General features: G+C 40.8%; 1 protein-coding gene across 1 annotated transcript in view; it reads left to right on the top strand.

The window, feature by feature from the left end:
• The window catches only part of LOC122926152 (otogelin-like protein), a 95,882-nt gene extending 85,046 nt beyond the window's left edge, over positions 1-10,836 (top strand). The window contains 14 exon segments of the mRNA XM_044277532.1: positions 90-130; positions 231-330; positions 889-905; positions 1,584-1,692; positions 1,786-1,887; positions 2,757-2,797; positions 2,906-2,999; positions 4,013-4,029; positions 4,766-4,780; positions 6,266-6,304; positions 6,416-6,518; positions 8,380-8,472; positions 8,987-9,057; positions 9,903-10,836. Coding sequence (XP_044133467.1) covers positions 90-130; positions 231-330; positions 889-905; positions 1,584-1,692; positions 1,786-1,887; positions 2,757-2,797; positions 2,906-2,999; positions 4,013-4,029; positions 4,766-4,780; positions 6,266-6,304; positions 6,416-6,518; positions 8,380-8,472; positions 8,987-9,057; positions 9,903-10,202 — 1,142 coding nt within the window. The 3' untranslated portion in view covers positions 10,203-10,836.
• The last annotated feature ends 2,956 nt before the right edge of the window (positions 10,837-13,792 follow it).

The raw sequence follows: 13,792 nt of genomic DNA, 5'->3' as shown, positions 1-13,792 counted from the left end.
GTATAACCATCCTTATAGCTGCTAAAGTTCAGACTCAGACGATTCCACTGAAAATGTTCCATGAAGATTTCTGTTTGTTTCTTTGACAGCCCCTATATCATCTACCCCAGCTTCATCTACCCCAGGCAAGGTACAGTCATGCACTTTGATAAACTTCTCAGAAATGATAAATATCAAACATATAACTGATGAGTCGAAATTCATGGCTTATGTGTCTGTTTGCTTTACAGTGCGCGGGTGTCACCTGTCCATCTCTACCAAAGTGTGAAGAAAATTACAGATTGGTGGAAGTGACCTCACAAAATCCATGCTGCAAGGAATATGAGTGCGGTGAGTGTTTTTTACCTTTCACATTTATTATCTCAGTTAAGGCGGTGTTCACATCTGCGCCAGGCTGACCGTTGTTCTGATCCGTCAGGATAACAAAGTAATAACAAAAAACAGATCCAGTATGAGTGCCGTAAGTACTCATGGAAAGAGTCACTACCAGGGGCGTAGCAATAGGGACAACAAGGGAAGCAGCTGTTGTAGGGCCTGAACCCAGAAGGGGCCCACCCAGGAGGAAGACTAAAAGATGTCAGGGTCCACTCAACACTATTATACAATGACATTATAGACAGTGACAGTATATATAGTGACATGACATACAGTATATACGTATAAGAAATGGATGGCGAGAAGTGAGTAGATAAAATCCTGCATAGATGTTTCTGGTTCTGAGTGACCCATAGAGATACAGAACATTCTTTGTTGCTCTGCTCAGTGAGAAGGTACTGTGACTCTTATAGTGAAGGTCATGTCGCTTACGTCTTCTAAACAACTTGAAGGTCAAATTATTATATTGCTCCTACTTTTCTTATAACAAGTTATTTTTTCTTTTCTCTTTAGTTCCTCCTCCTACAACTGTAAGTATACTGATATTTGCCATCTGATATATAATATATTGTATGATTGAATATGGAGGCCAGAATCTTTAAAAGTCCCCGGTATACACAGAATACATTAACATTTATTTTGTGTTTTAGGCCCTTTTTAGGTCTATGTATGATTTGGAAAATATCACTGAACGGATACAAGCCTAAATTATCTCATATATCCGCTTTACTAAAAAAAAACAAAAAAAAAAAAAAACATTGCCCTACAATTTAGATTAGGAATAGTTCTATCTCTATCGTTACCTTCCCTCTAGGTACAATCTCTACTATTCCTTAGGCTACTTTCACACTGGCGTTTTGAATTCCGTTTGTGAGATCTGTTTCATAAATCTCACAAATGGTTCAAAACGGATCAATTCAGCCCAAATGCATTCTGAATAGATAAGGATCCATTCAGAATGCATCCGTTTGGCTCCGTTCCGCCTCCATTTAGTTCTGGATGCGGACACCAAAACGCTGCTTGCAGCGTTTTGGTGTCCGCCTGGAGATGCGAAGCCAAACGGATCCGTCCTGACTTACAATGTAAGTCAATTATTTAAATCCCAATTATTTAAATCCCAAATATATTTGAGTCTTAATTAAGTGTGTATTACAGTATGATTAACCATTGTCTGTCACGTTAATATATTTTGTGTGTATGTATTTTAGACGCCATGTAAAGATGTCCTCTGTGAGCCACCACCAACATGTACTAAGAATGGTGCTAAACTTGTAACAATCCCGTGGTCTGATCCCTGCTGTTCACACTATGAGTGTCGTAAGTCCTTCTGCCCATACAACCATTGTTATTGTAATGACGTCCATGGACTACATTAACTGATCAATGGATCCGGTTTTCTCTATTTTTCAGAATGTCAGGAGACCTGCAATCCTCCTCCTACTTGCAGTGATTTAAGTCCGCCAGTAAGAATTGGAGACCCTAACGTTGAGTGCTGCCCAGAGTATGACTGCCGTAAGTACCCATGGAAAGCGTCACTATGTAGACCAGGGGGTTGGGTATAACCATCCTTATCAGTGCAGTTTCTAGGTAAAATTTCTCTCAGGGCGAGTGTAAAAAAAAAACTCCCCCCCCCGCCACATCAAAACTGCTCGATGAAATCATATCAGAAGAGTACTTGCAACCATCTCACCCCATATATATATTTTGTTTATGCTTAACATAAGAAAATCAGCAAACGAAAATCATAAATTACTGCATAAACTGCTAAAAGTCACAGGCAGAATGGTACAGGAGTACTGCAGTTCATGTCCCCCACAGTGGCCCCCATTTTCATATCCCCCGCATCGCCCCCCGCCCCCCATTGTAATTAATGCCCCCCCCCCCCACAGTGTCTCTCCATTGTAAAAAATGTGCAACCACATTGCATGGTCTCGGTGACGCACCCACTGTCCAGGTCTGTCCCACAGATTCAGGCTCTCACAGCAGGCTTCTTTCTCAGCACTGCTCCAGGCGGGCGGTAACAGGCAGGCAGTGCGGGCGGCGGCGCTCACTCACTGTACGTCACTCGCCTGCGCCACCTAGTGGGAGGAGCAGGCGCGTGAAGTCAGTGAGCGCAGCCTGCGCGTACAGGAGCTGAGTGACTGGTGAGATACGGACACGGTAATTAAGAGAGGAGCGCAGGTCGCGGGGCAGGAGAGATCCGAGGGAGGGAGACGGGGCGCAGGAGAGTCGCAGAGGAACGGCGCCCCCAGCAACAAGAGGGCGCTCTACGCGGTGGCCTGCCCGGTCCAAGAAACGACACTGATCCTTATAGCTGCTAAAGTTCAGACTCGTTTCCACTGAAAATGTTCCATGAAGATTTCTGTTTGTTTCTTTGACAGCCACTAAATCATCTACCCCAGCTTCATCTACCCCAGGCAAGGTACAGTCATGCACTTTGATAAACTTCTCAGAAATTTGACTGATGTAAGTGTCAAACATATAACTGATGAGTCGAACTTCATGGTTTATGTCTCTGTTTGCTTTACAGTGTGTGGATGTCACCTGTCCTCCTCTTCCAATGTGCAAAGAAAATTACAGATTGGTGGAAGTGGAAAATCCATGCTGCGAGGAATATGAGTGCGGTGAGTGTTTTTTACCTTTGCACGTTTATTATCTCAGTTAAGGCGATGTTCACATCTGCGCCAGGCTGACCGTTATTCTGATCCGTCAGGATAACAAAGTAAAAAAAAAACTGATTAATTAAATGGTTTCCATGACAGATGCAAATGGAACATATCCCATTTACATCTATCACCCATTGACTGCAATGTAAAAAAGAAAAACACAACAAAAATCTGGAAGCTCCTTTCCATCACATATCCATAATATTAGTCTGTAATGGAAATGGCAAGGAACTTGAATGGGGTTAGTAGTTTTTCATCTTTAGTTAGTTAGGGGAGCACCTACCTACAGAATCAACCCTATTAAACCGGTTAGGCTGCCTGGAAGGGTCTATCCTGTTGTTTAAAATAATACCTGTCTTCTGAAAATCTGTTGTGGCGTTCCTGAGAAAAAATACTTTTATTCTTTATGCAGATGAGGGCAGTAAGGGGTGTGGCCAAAGCTGGAAGCTGGGGTAGATGAACAGACTAGGCCCCGCCCCTCGGTGCACTGAAGCCTTCATCTGCATAAAGAATAAAAGTATTTTTTCCTCAGGAACACTGCAACTGATTTTCACAAGACAGGTATCATGTTAATCAGCAGGATCAATCCCACCAGGTGGTATCTATCTATCTATCTGGGTGTTTGTCTGCCTCTCTATATTTGTCTTATATCGATGTATCTATCAGAAAAACGATGTGGCATGTTTAGAGTCCTTCTCTTCTATCTGAAAACATCCATTTCTATTTCACCTACCTTTATTACATATTCTCTCACATGGGAGAAGTGAGTAGATAAAATCCTGCATAGATGTTTCTGGTTCTGAGTGACCCATAGAGATACAGAACATTCTTTGTTGCTCTGCTCAGTGAGAAGGTACTGTGACTCTTATAGTGAAGACCATGTCGCTTACGTCTTCTAAACAACTTGAAGGTCAAATTATTATATTGCTCCTACTTTTCTTATAACACGTTATTTTTTCTTTTCTCTTTAGTGCCTATTACTACAACTGTAAGTATACTGATATATGCCATCTGATATATAATATATTGTATGATTGAATATGGAGGCCAGAATCTTTAAAAGTCCCCGGTATACACAGCATACATTAACATTTATTTTGTGTTTTAGGACCTTTTTAGGTCTATGTATGATTTGGAAAATATCTAGTAACAGGGATGTGGCTGAGGGGAGTTCAAGAATATGTATTAAAGGAGTAGTCTAGTTTAAATTTAGGAAATGCAAGGTTAATACGGTCTTTTGTTCACAATCCGCATTGCTTGGTTAGAGGAGGGGGTAGAGCAGAGGAGAGAGCTTCTCTTGTCCTGGAGCAGGGATGGCCAACCTGAGGCTCTCCAGCTGTTGCAAAACTACAACTCCCAGCATGCCCACACTGGCTACAGCTATCAGCCTACAGCAGGGCATGGTGGGAGTTGTAGTTTTACAACAGCTGGAGAGCCGCAGGTTGGCCGTTCCTGCCCTGGAGGATCTGTCCCATCTTGCATTACAAAGACAATACATTGATTTGAACAGACGCTGCGTAATGCTTTATTCCCCCTATGGTGGCAGAAAAAGGAGTGTCTAATGTACCTAACTAGATGTCCCAGAATTTTCATGTCATATGTTTCATAAATTTACACATCCTATGGCACTATTGATGAATATTCCCCATTGTGTATTGAACTTAGTTTTTTTTGTAAATGTTAATTATTTTTGGTTTATTATCTTTATTTTTCATATTTTACAGCCTTCAACCCCCAAGGTATGTAACATTATGTATTATTTTGGTCAGTATTATGCAGGTGGAATAACTTGAATGAGGGATAAGAGCTGGAGCTGCATAAATACTGCATTTCGTGTTTAGATCAGTGATATACACTTCGGTGATCTAGTCACATTTTCTGGGTATTAACTTCCTCTACAGTACATAATAAATGCAATTTGCTGATATTACACAACACCTTTAAGAAATAGTCTGTCTCAGATTACTCTAAGTAATAAGTCCTCAGCACAAATAAGGAAGAAAACAATGTTTCATCTAAGGGTACTTTCACAATTGCGGCACAGTGATTCGGCAAGCAGTTCAGTCGCCGGCAAAACGTATGCAAACTGATGGCATTTGCAAGACTGATCAGGATCCTGATCAGTCTTAAAAATGCATTGAAATGCCAAATCCGTTTTTCCGGTGTCATCCGGAAAAAACGGATCCGGCATTTATTTTTTCACATTTTTTTCGGTCTGCACATAAGAACGGATCCGGCATTCCGATATTTTGAATGCCGGATCCAGCACTAATACTTTCCTATGGAAAAAAATGCCAGATCCAGCATTCAGGCAAGTGTTCATTTTTTGGGGCTGGAGATAAAACCGTAGCATCCTGCGGTTTTATCTTTGTCCTGATCAGTTTAAAAGGCTGAACTGAAGACATCCTGATGCATCCTGAACGGATTACTCTCCATTCAGAATGCACGGGGATAAAACTGATCAGTTATTTTCGCGTATAGAGCCCCTAGGACGGAACTCTATGCCGGAAAAGAAAAACGCTAGTGTGAAAGTACCCTAAACGATCATATAAATGACCCTAATACCATTCTCTAACTTTAGCTATGGTCATGATTCCTTGTAAGAATGGCTTCCAAATCACTTTTTAACAATTCACCTTTATGCAGTAACACCAGTAACAGCAATAATATACTGTACATGTGGCATAGATTAATAAGAAACAAGAACTATACTGGAAACTGTAAAATCCTGAAAAATCCTAATTCTTGTGATAATTTGGGGGTCATTTATTAAGCTGAAATACGCCTATTTTAGGCATATTTCAGGCACAGATTGGAGCTCAACAACTAGTTGCGTAGTAATCTGCGCCTTCTCCCTGCTCACGCCAGGTCTAAAATTGTGGGCAGGGAAGGGGACGGGCCGGCAGGTCCATCTCATTTACCATTTTCTGTGCCTGTTTCAAGTGTAGAAAAAGGTCTACATGTCAGACAGCTAGGAAGCTGTCACACATTTAGAACTGGCGCTGCCTGCGCCTCTACATAACTTTGGTGGACCAGTGTCTAAAACATCGTCTTAATAAATGTGCCCTATGTTCTTGTATTGTTCATAAACATGTCAGGCTTTTTGGATTGTAGAAAATATTGAGAACATTCTCTGTTTTCCTGTCCATTAGATGGTGTGATGAGTCATTGTGATCTCGTGTAATTCCTCTTACTGAGTTGTGTTGTCTTGTGTCTTTTCACAGGAAACTACGCATACTATAATCATCTCGAGCACAAAACAGGTATGTCCAGACATCCGTACTAGACGTCCTATTAGTAACATCATGAGTATGAGCAGTAGTAACAATAGCTAGATATTGTGATTTATACTTCTCTATCATGCTAATATACAGATCTGTGAGGACACAGTCTGCCCACCGAAGGTCTGCAAAGACTATGAAGAACTGGTTAAACGACCAAATCCACTTGACCCATGCTGTCCAATCAAGACATGCGGTAAGTGTAACTGACAATAGTAATGATACTACTGTTCACAGCAATGTTGTTAATAGCTGATCTCAGAATGATAAACTTATTTGTAGAAAAATCTCATTATTTCTACAGCCTGTGATGCTTATTGGCTATAACTTTACTGAGTTGCTTCCCCTAGTGCTGTAGCTACTAGGAAAAAAAAGGGGCTGCAAATGAGCTGTCAACAAGCTCTGCTTCTGATGCCACCAGATGTAAGGCAGCTATCCCATAAGTCAATGTTCGACCCTTCAAATAGGCCTTGAGACATGACTCGTATATTAAATAAGCCAGCATCTCATCTGCAGACAGCTGTTTCGGGGTGATTGCTCTTCATCATTGCAGAGTAGAAAGTACTGGCTTATTTAATATTCAAGTCATATCTTAAGGCCTATTTAAAGGGTTGAACATTGCCTCATTGGAAAACTGATTTACACCTGGTGGCATCAGAAGCAGAGCATGCTAATAGCTCATTTGCATCCCTTTCTTTCCAGAATTCCAGAGGAGCATGTATGGCCTATAAGTCTCCTCAAGCTGATTAAAGCACTCTCCCCAAGGAGAGATAGTACCCCCCAAATACTGTATCTACTAATAATGTCATGTCTGCCAGCTTTGTTGCTAGGGATGCACTGCTCAACAACCCCAGTTTTCTCAGTGAAAGTGTTATACTTCACTAGCAACAAATCATATGATCAGCCCTTCAGATTAAAGGGCATTAAAGGAGACATAGTTAGCCATAAGTTGATTTGTGCACTGTGCAATACCTTCTATTGATGCCTCCCCTTATAGTAGACCCCAAATATTACACAATCAATAAATTAAGGAATGAAGCTGCATTTTGGAAAGTTGCCTTTCCATAGGCTTGAGCATCAAGTATGGGACAGAAGGTGTTAGCTCCAGGTCAGGTGCCAAGGACATCAGAGCCAGTGGTACCCCTTTTAGTAATGACAGATGATTTGTCCTGTGTGGCTACAATACCCACGCCTTGGATGGGTCCTGTAAGTTTTTTTTAAATAATATAAGCAGATCATCCCTTTATGTATTTTGAATCCACAAATGGAGGTAAAATTGAGATATCGTTATATATAGTAATTAATGAGATTCTCAATGAAATTATAGCAGATTGATCTTCTACTAAATGAGTACGTGCCACCCAGGGGTCTGTGAAACTAGTGTTTCCAGGGCTGTATGTAGTGTTTATGCAGCCCTAGGCATGTTCAGTGCTCACACCCCCTAATTGTTCGGCTGTAGCTGCCCATTGACTTGAAGGTATACAGTAGCTACATAAAATGATTTTGGCCATGCAGTTAAAAACGCTATTGAAAACACACTTTTTTGTACTATGATTGGCCATGCAGTGTATATAACTGAAATACATTAAAAGGGTTACCTGGGGATTAATATTGATGACTTATCCTCAGGATAGGTCAGCAATATCAGATCTGCAAGGGTCGGACACCTGAGACCCCTGCCTAGCAGCTGTTAGCTGCCTCAGCTTCTTTCTAGGCCATGTGATGTCACCATACATCAGCCACTTGGCCTAGTTGCAAGTCATCTCTTTTCAAGCCAATTGGGCTGAGCTGCAATACCAAGCAGAGCCGTGATCACCTTCCCAAAAAAGCTGATCGGCAGGGGTACCCGGTCTCAGATCCTGCCAATGTGATATTGATGACCTATCCTGGAATGCTTGCTACACAACTACATTTTCAACAGAAGTAATCTTCAAGACTGAAGAATATGTCGACAAAGAAGTCCGAATGAAAGGAGAAATAAAAATTAATGAACTTTATGTGGCTTGTAAATTCTTTGCAGTGAAAATGTAAACTAAATAATTTCTGTCGTTCTGCAGAATGTCCTTGCAAAACTATACCAACCTGTGCCGCTGATGAGCAGTTAGTGGCAGTACAGCAGAACAACCAGTGCTGTCCTAAGCTCAAGTGTGGTAAGTTCTCTGGAAAGAAAAATTGATGCTAATTTTTTAAACCTTTTCAAGGACTCGCTTTGGAAGATGATGGGTTTGTGATGTGGTCGAACTTTCGTCTAAGATTTGGAGGTATCTGCAGACTATCTAATGGTTGTAAGAGGGCCTAGCAGGCTTTCATTCTAGACCTGAGGGAGAAGATAGATTTCAGAAGTTGGATTTTCAATGTCCTCTGCTATTGTTAGGTATTGGCAGCTAAGTTTCCCTGTTTTATCCAGTCAAAGATTATTGGAGCAGATGGATGAAGGCTATGAGATGGCCTATAGCTATAGCCAGCTTTGCAGCCACCACTAGATCAGATTGGCCAAGACATTAGATTGTTGAGTCTTTTACTAGAAAAATGCAAAATGCTAATGTTTGCTTTCGTAGTTGAACAGGTATTTTTTGTTTTTTTGTTTACAAGTTTACCATTGATCACGCTTTGGCAACTACTCCTCCAAAAACTCAAATTATACTTTTATTTTCCAAATTCCAGAGAAGAAGAAGGATGATTGTCGTCCTGTCCCCACCCAAGTTGTTATAACATCAGGAAAATGCAGTGCCAACGTAAGTATAGTGATTAATCAAACAGCCTCTATTCAATGTAATATTATGAGTGCCAAGGCGTTTTTTGTACTAGAGTTTTCTTTAAAAATAGCTGAAATAGTAGGGTGTATCAAATCCCTACTGTTATGCATTATGGAGTCATAGACATTCTGTGTGCTGCCTCTGTAAAGAGCTATAATCTTTCCTAGAGGCAATGCTAGTAGAAGACAATGGGGGTCATTTATTAAGACCGGAGTTTCTTAATAAACCCTTTAGCTGATGGTGGCTCTGCCGAAGTTATGAAGAGGTGCAGGCCTCTACATAACTTCGGCACATCCACCGCAAGTCTAAATGTAAGTCAGCTACCTTGCTGGCTTAAATTTAGACCATTTTTTATCCCTAAAACAGGAGTAGAAAAAAAAATAAGACGGGCCTGCTGGCCTGTCCCCTTCCACACCCACACCACGCCCCCTTTTTTAGATTTGGCGAGAGCGGTTAAAAGACACTGATTGCGGCGCAGAAATATGCCTAATATAGGCAAATTTCTAATAGTAAATGACCCCCTATATGTCTGTAACATAGAATATATATGGATAGAATATATGAAATCCGGCACGTAGAGGTACAGAGGCAGCAGTCTATAGGCATGTATTGCAGAGTTGTAATATAGCAGAGTGCATGGGCCCTTACAATGTACATTAAATGTGTATAAGAATCTTAAATGACCCTTAGACATAATGATTTGTACAATGCCTCTTGTAATATAATTTTTTGTTAACAGAATGCCTACATTCCTATACTGAGTGTGATTTCCATTGACTGTATGACATTCATGATCTCAACATTGATATACTTTTTGTTTCCAGGTCATATTATATTCTTGTAGTGGATATTGTCACTCCAAAACAGAGTATACCAGCCTCTGGACCCCAGTTTCCCAATGCCGCTGCTGTTCTGCAACAGAAACCCGTCCCATGACTTTTGAGTTGCCATGCACAGATAGCACAAAGATCCGCCAGACAGTGTATGAACCCACCCAGTGCGGTTGCAACAAATGCTTTGATGATGAACCAAGTGGATCTGGAAGCGGCAGCGGCAGTGGCAGCGGCAGTGGGGATGAGACAAGTGGGTTCGGTCTGTGGACACCTTTCGTAAAAAGAAATTAAATTTGCAGTTTGTAATTATAGCATTTCAAGTTAAGGAAACCTTGCAAAAACCGCTGCTCTAATTTCTGCATCATTTTGTAAGAGACTTTTTTTCTAAACCTGTATGGTATAAATCAGCCACTTTTACTTACAGTGTAAAATGCTGTAAAGATTTCTTACTTCTGTCTCAAAGTTTGTCTCCACATACGGGCAGAACCAACCAAATAAACCGTATGGGTTTGATGTAGCTCCTCTCATTAGCAATATTTTTGACATGCTGGTATGGTGTTACTGCTTGTTGTATTTCACGCCTATTTTTTCTTCTTCCATTAGCTATCATGCACCCCAAGGGGTATTTCACCATGATAGTATCAGCAGATGCTTCATGACAGTTTTTATTTTTTAAAGGGCTTGTAAAAAATTTGAAAATCTGGGAAAAGCACCACTCCTGTCAATAGGTTGTATGTGGTATTACAGTTCAGCTTCATTCAAGTGAATATGACTGAGGTGCAATACTACAACCAACCTAATTATAAATAAAAAAATTACAGGCTATGTACTCCTTTGAAGGCAATTTTTTTTATGATCGCATTTTACTCACTTGGAGCTAAAAAATCTTTTTTTCAATTGGTCTATAATAGAAAAATATTCAGCCATTCTGTCACAAAGGGTTAACTGTTTGTCTAGCTGTGTGACTGGTTCTTTCACTTTCTGCTGGTCATCTAATAATCCTTATCTCTAAATTACTAAAAGGTCATAAGCATTTATATAAGCCACATTATTATCAGTAAGATAAGGATTGAGATTTAATAAATGTTTATAAGGTCAGAGAGCAGAGATAAGGAGCCCATCAGCTACCTGCCTGACGGATCGGAGAGAAAATACAGATCCTGTTAGTAGAGCATCTCAGCTCTGTACAGAGAAAAAGACTCCATATTTGTAATAAAGACCTGTCTAAAATCTAAAAAAAGATTTTTAGCTCATAAAAAAAGGTTTGCATAGCCTTTAATGCATTATTCCACAGGATATGCTATAAATCTCTAATAGGAGGAAGGCCCACCTCTTGGACCTGCCTCGCAAACAGGGTTCCTCTGGCCCTTTTCTATCAGCAACTGTGAATAGAGAAGTAGCCGCACACATGCAGATCTCTCCATTCACTTCTGTGTGAGTTGCAAAAATAGCCAAGCATGCAACTCCTATAGAAGTGAATGAAGAGAGTCATGCATATGCAGCCACTGCTCCATTCACATTAGCTGAGAGATTGGGTCAGAATTTACTTCTGGGACCAACACCAGTTGGATGTTTATGGCATGTTGTGTGGATATTCAAAAAATGTTGAAATAGGAATAAGCCTTTTGCTAAGGTGTTCTCAATCCAAGGTAAAATGAAGGATGAATTGATAATGAAGTATGTTTTAAAAAAATGAAGTATATGAAATGCTTCAATATAATGTACATAATAGAGAATTACAAAACTCGTGGGGTTGTAGTGCAATATGAAATTTGTAAAAATGTAACTGTAATCAGTAATTTCTTCTACTTGTATTGCAGCCATTGGAGCAGATTTATGCATTTTCTCTTATTGCCAAAATTAAAGGACTTTCTTACAATTTTCAGTTTTTTTTGTGATTTCTTGTTTTTCATTCTTTTTACACTAATCCTGATAAATATTCTGGTTACAAAAACCCACCACATCAGTGGGACAATGTACAATAATATGGCACAGTTAAAGGTAAGGTAAATTGAAATAAAACAAAGTATCAAAACAAATACTGTAGTAAAAATTTAACAAACACATCAGGATGGTGATGGCAGTAATGTGTTTCAAAAATGATATAAAAGGAGTGCTTCCTATGAAAGCAGATTGGAAGAAGAGGTATAGACCAAGTGAAACGTATGGAGGTGGCCTAAAATAATTTAGCAGGAAGATGAAAATATTTGCTTTTCAACCAGACATCCCATCCATGAGATAATTTTTAGAGTAATACAAAATCACTTAGAATGACACATTGTTAGGCCTGGGCCTTCTACCATACCTCCCACTGTTTCACCTGTCATATCCCCAGCATCTCCTGCCTCACTGCCCGCTGCTGTCTCCACCAGATGTGGCAGGGACATGCCTGCCAGATGCATCCTCTGGCCATGCTATCTCCGCGCTCCATCCCATGCTAGCACACCATAGGCGCCTGCCTGTCACTACTTGTCATTTATGCTTCCAGGGGCGTGTGCGTTCTGCCTTCCAGCCCCGCCCCTGGGCGGAGTTACAAGTTTAAATAGCAGCTTCCTCTTCCAGAAAGTTGCCTGAGCGTTGAGATACTCTCAGTAATAGCAAAGGTGTTCTGATCTTCTGTGCTTGACCCAGCCTGTTTGACCATTGTGCTTGCCTGCCGCTTGCATCGACTACTGGACCTGATACCAGCTTCTGACCTCTGGCTTGTCTCTGACCATGCTTCAGCTTCTTCCTCTGACAATCATCATTATCATGTGCTGCATTTACTTCAGTCTTCTCTGCAATACCTCTTCTCACCACCATGTTTGCTATTGTACTCAGTTCCCACTAACTGCGGTTCTTACTGCAGCTAGAGCTATGGGAGCATTACCTGTTGCCTGACTCAGTGAGTCAGCTGTCAACCATATTAGCGTATCCTGTAGATAGTGGTTTAGTTTCTCTCTAGCTGAATTCTGTCCTGTCTCCTGTGAGAGTGCTGAATAACACCCTAGGGGTTAGTAGCTGCCATCCCTTTGTTGACATAGAGAATCGACACTCTCTGGTTTGATCAGTGGATCCCACCAACTGGTCGTAACACACATGTTCTATAAGACATTACAAATACAGTGTAACGGACACCTGGATGTTCAGGTTCGACGGGTTCGGCCAAACTTTGGAAAAAAGTTCGAGTTTGGGACCCGAACTTGATCCCGAACACCATTAAAGTCAATGGGGACCCAAACTTTTAAGCACTAAAATGACTGTAAAAATGTCATGGAAAGGGCTAGAGCGCTGAGAATCAAAATGTGGATAGGGAAATTACTTTATTACAGTCCTGATCAAAAGTTTAAGACCACTTGAAAAAAGGCAAAAAATCATATTTTACATTGTTAGATCTTAACAAGGTTCCAAGTAGAGCTTCAACATGCAACAAGAAGAAATGAGAGTGAGACAAAACAGTTTTTGAGCACTCAATTAATTGAAAATAACGATTAAACTGAAACAGGCTGTTTTTCAGCTGATCAAAATTTTAGGACCACATGCTTTTAAAAGGCCATATCTGTGCAAAGATGTGGATTCACGGTCATTTTCTGTCAGGTAGTCACACATTGTGATGGCCAAGGCAAAAAAACTCTCCCTTTTTTAACGTGGTCGAGTTGTTGATTTGCATAAGCAGGGTCTCTCACAGCGTGCCATCGCTGCTGAGGTGGGACGCAGTAAAACAGTCATTTTGAAATTCTTAAATGATCCTGAGGCTTATGGAACAAAAAAGTCAAGTGGAAGACCCCAAAAAATTTCACCAGCACTGGACGAGCCTCGACCCAAATGAAGGCCCTTACTGGTGCTGACTGCAGCCCCATAACCATCAGACGGCATCTGAGACTGAAGGGCTTCAAAAACCT

This window comes from Bufo gargarizans, chromosome 2 (genome assembly GCF_014858855.1).
Source record: "Bufo gargarizans isolate SCDJY-AF-19 chromosome 2, ASM1485885v1, whole genome shotgun sequence".
Taxonomy (NCBI): Eukaryota; Metazoa; Chordata; class Amphibia; order Anura; family Bufonidae; genus Bufo; species Bufo gargarizans.
This window is presented reverse-complemented; position numbering and strand designations above follow the sequence as displayed.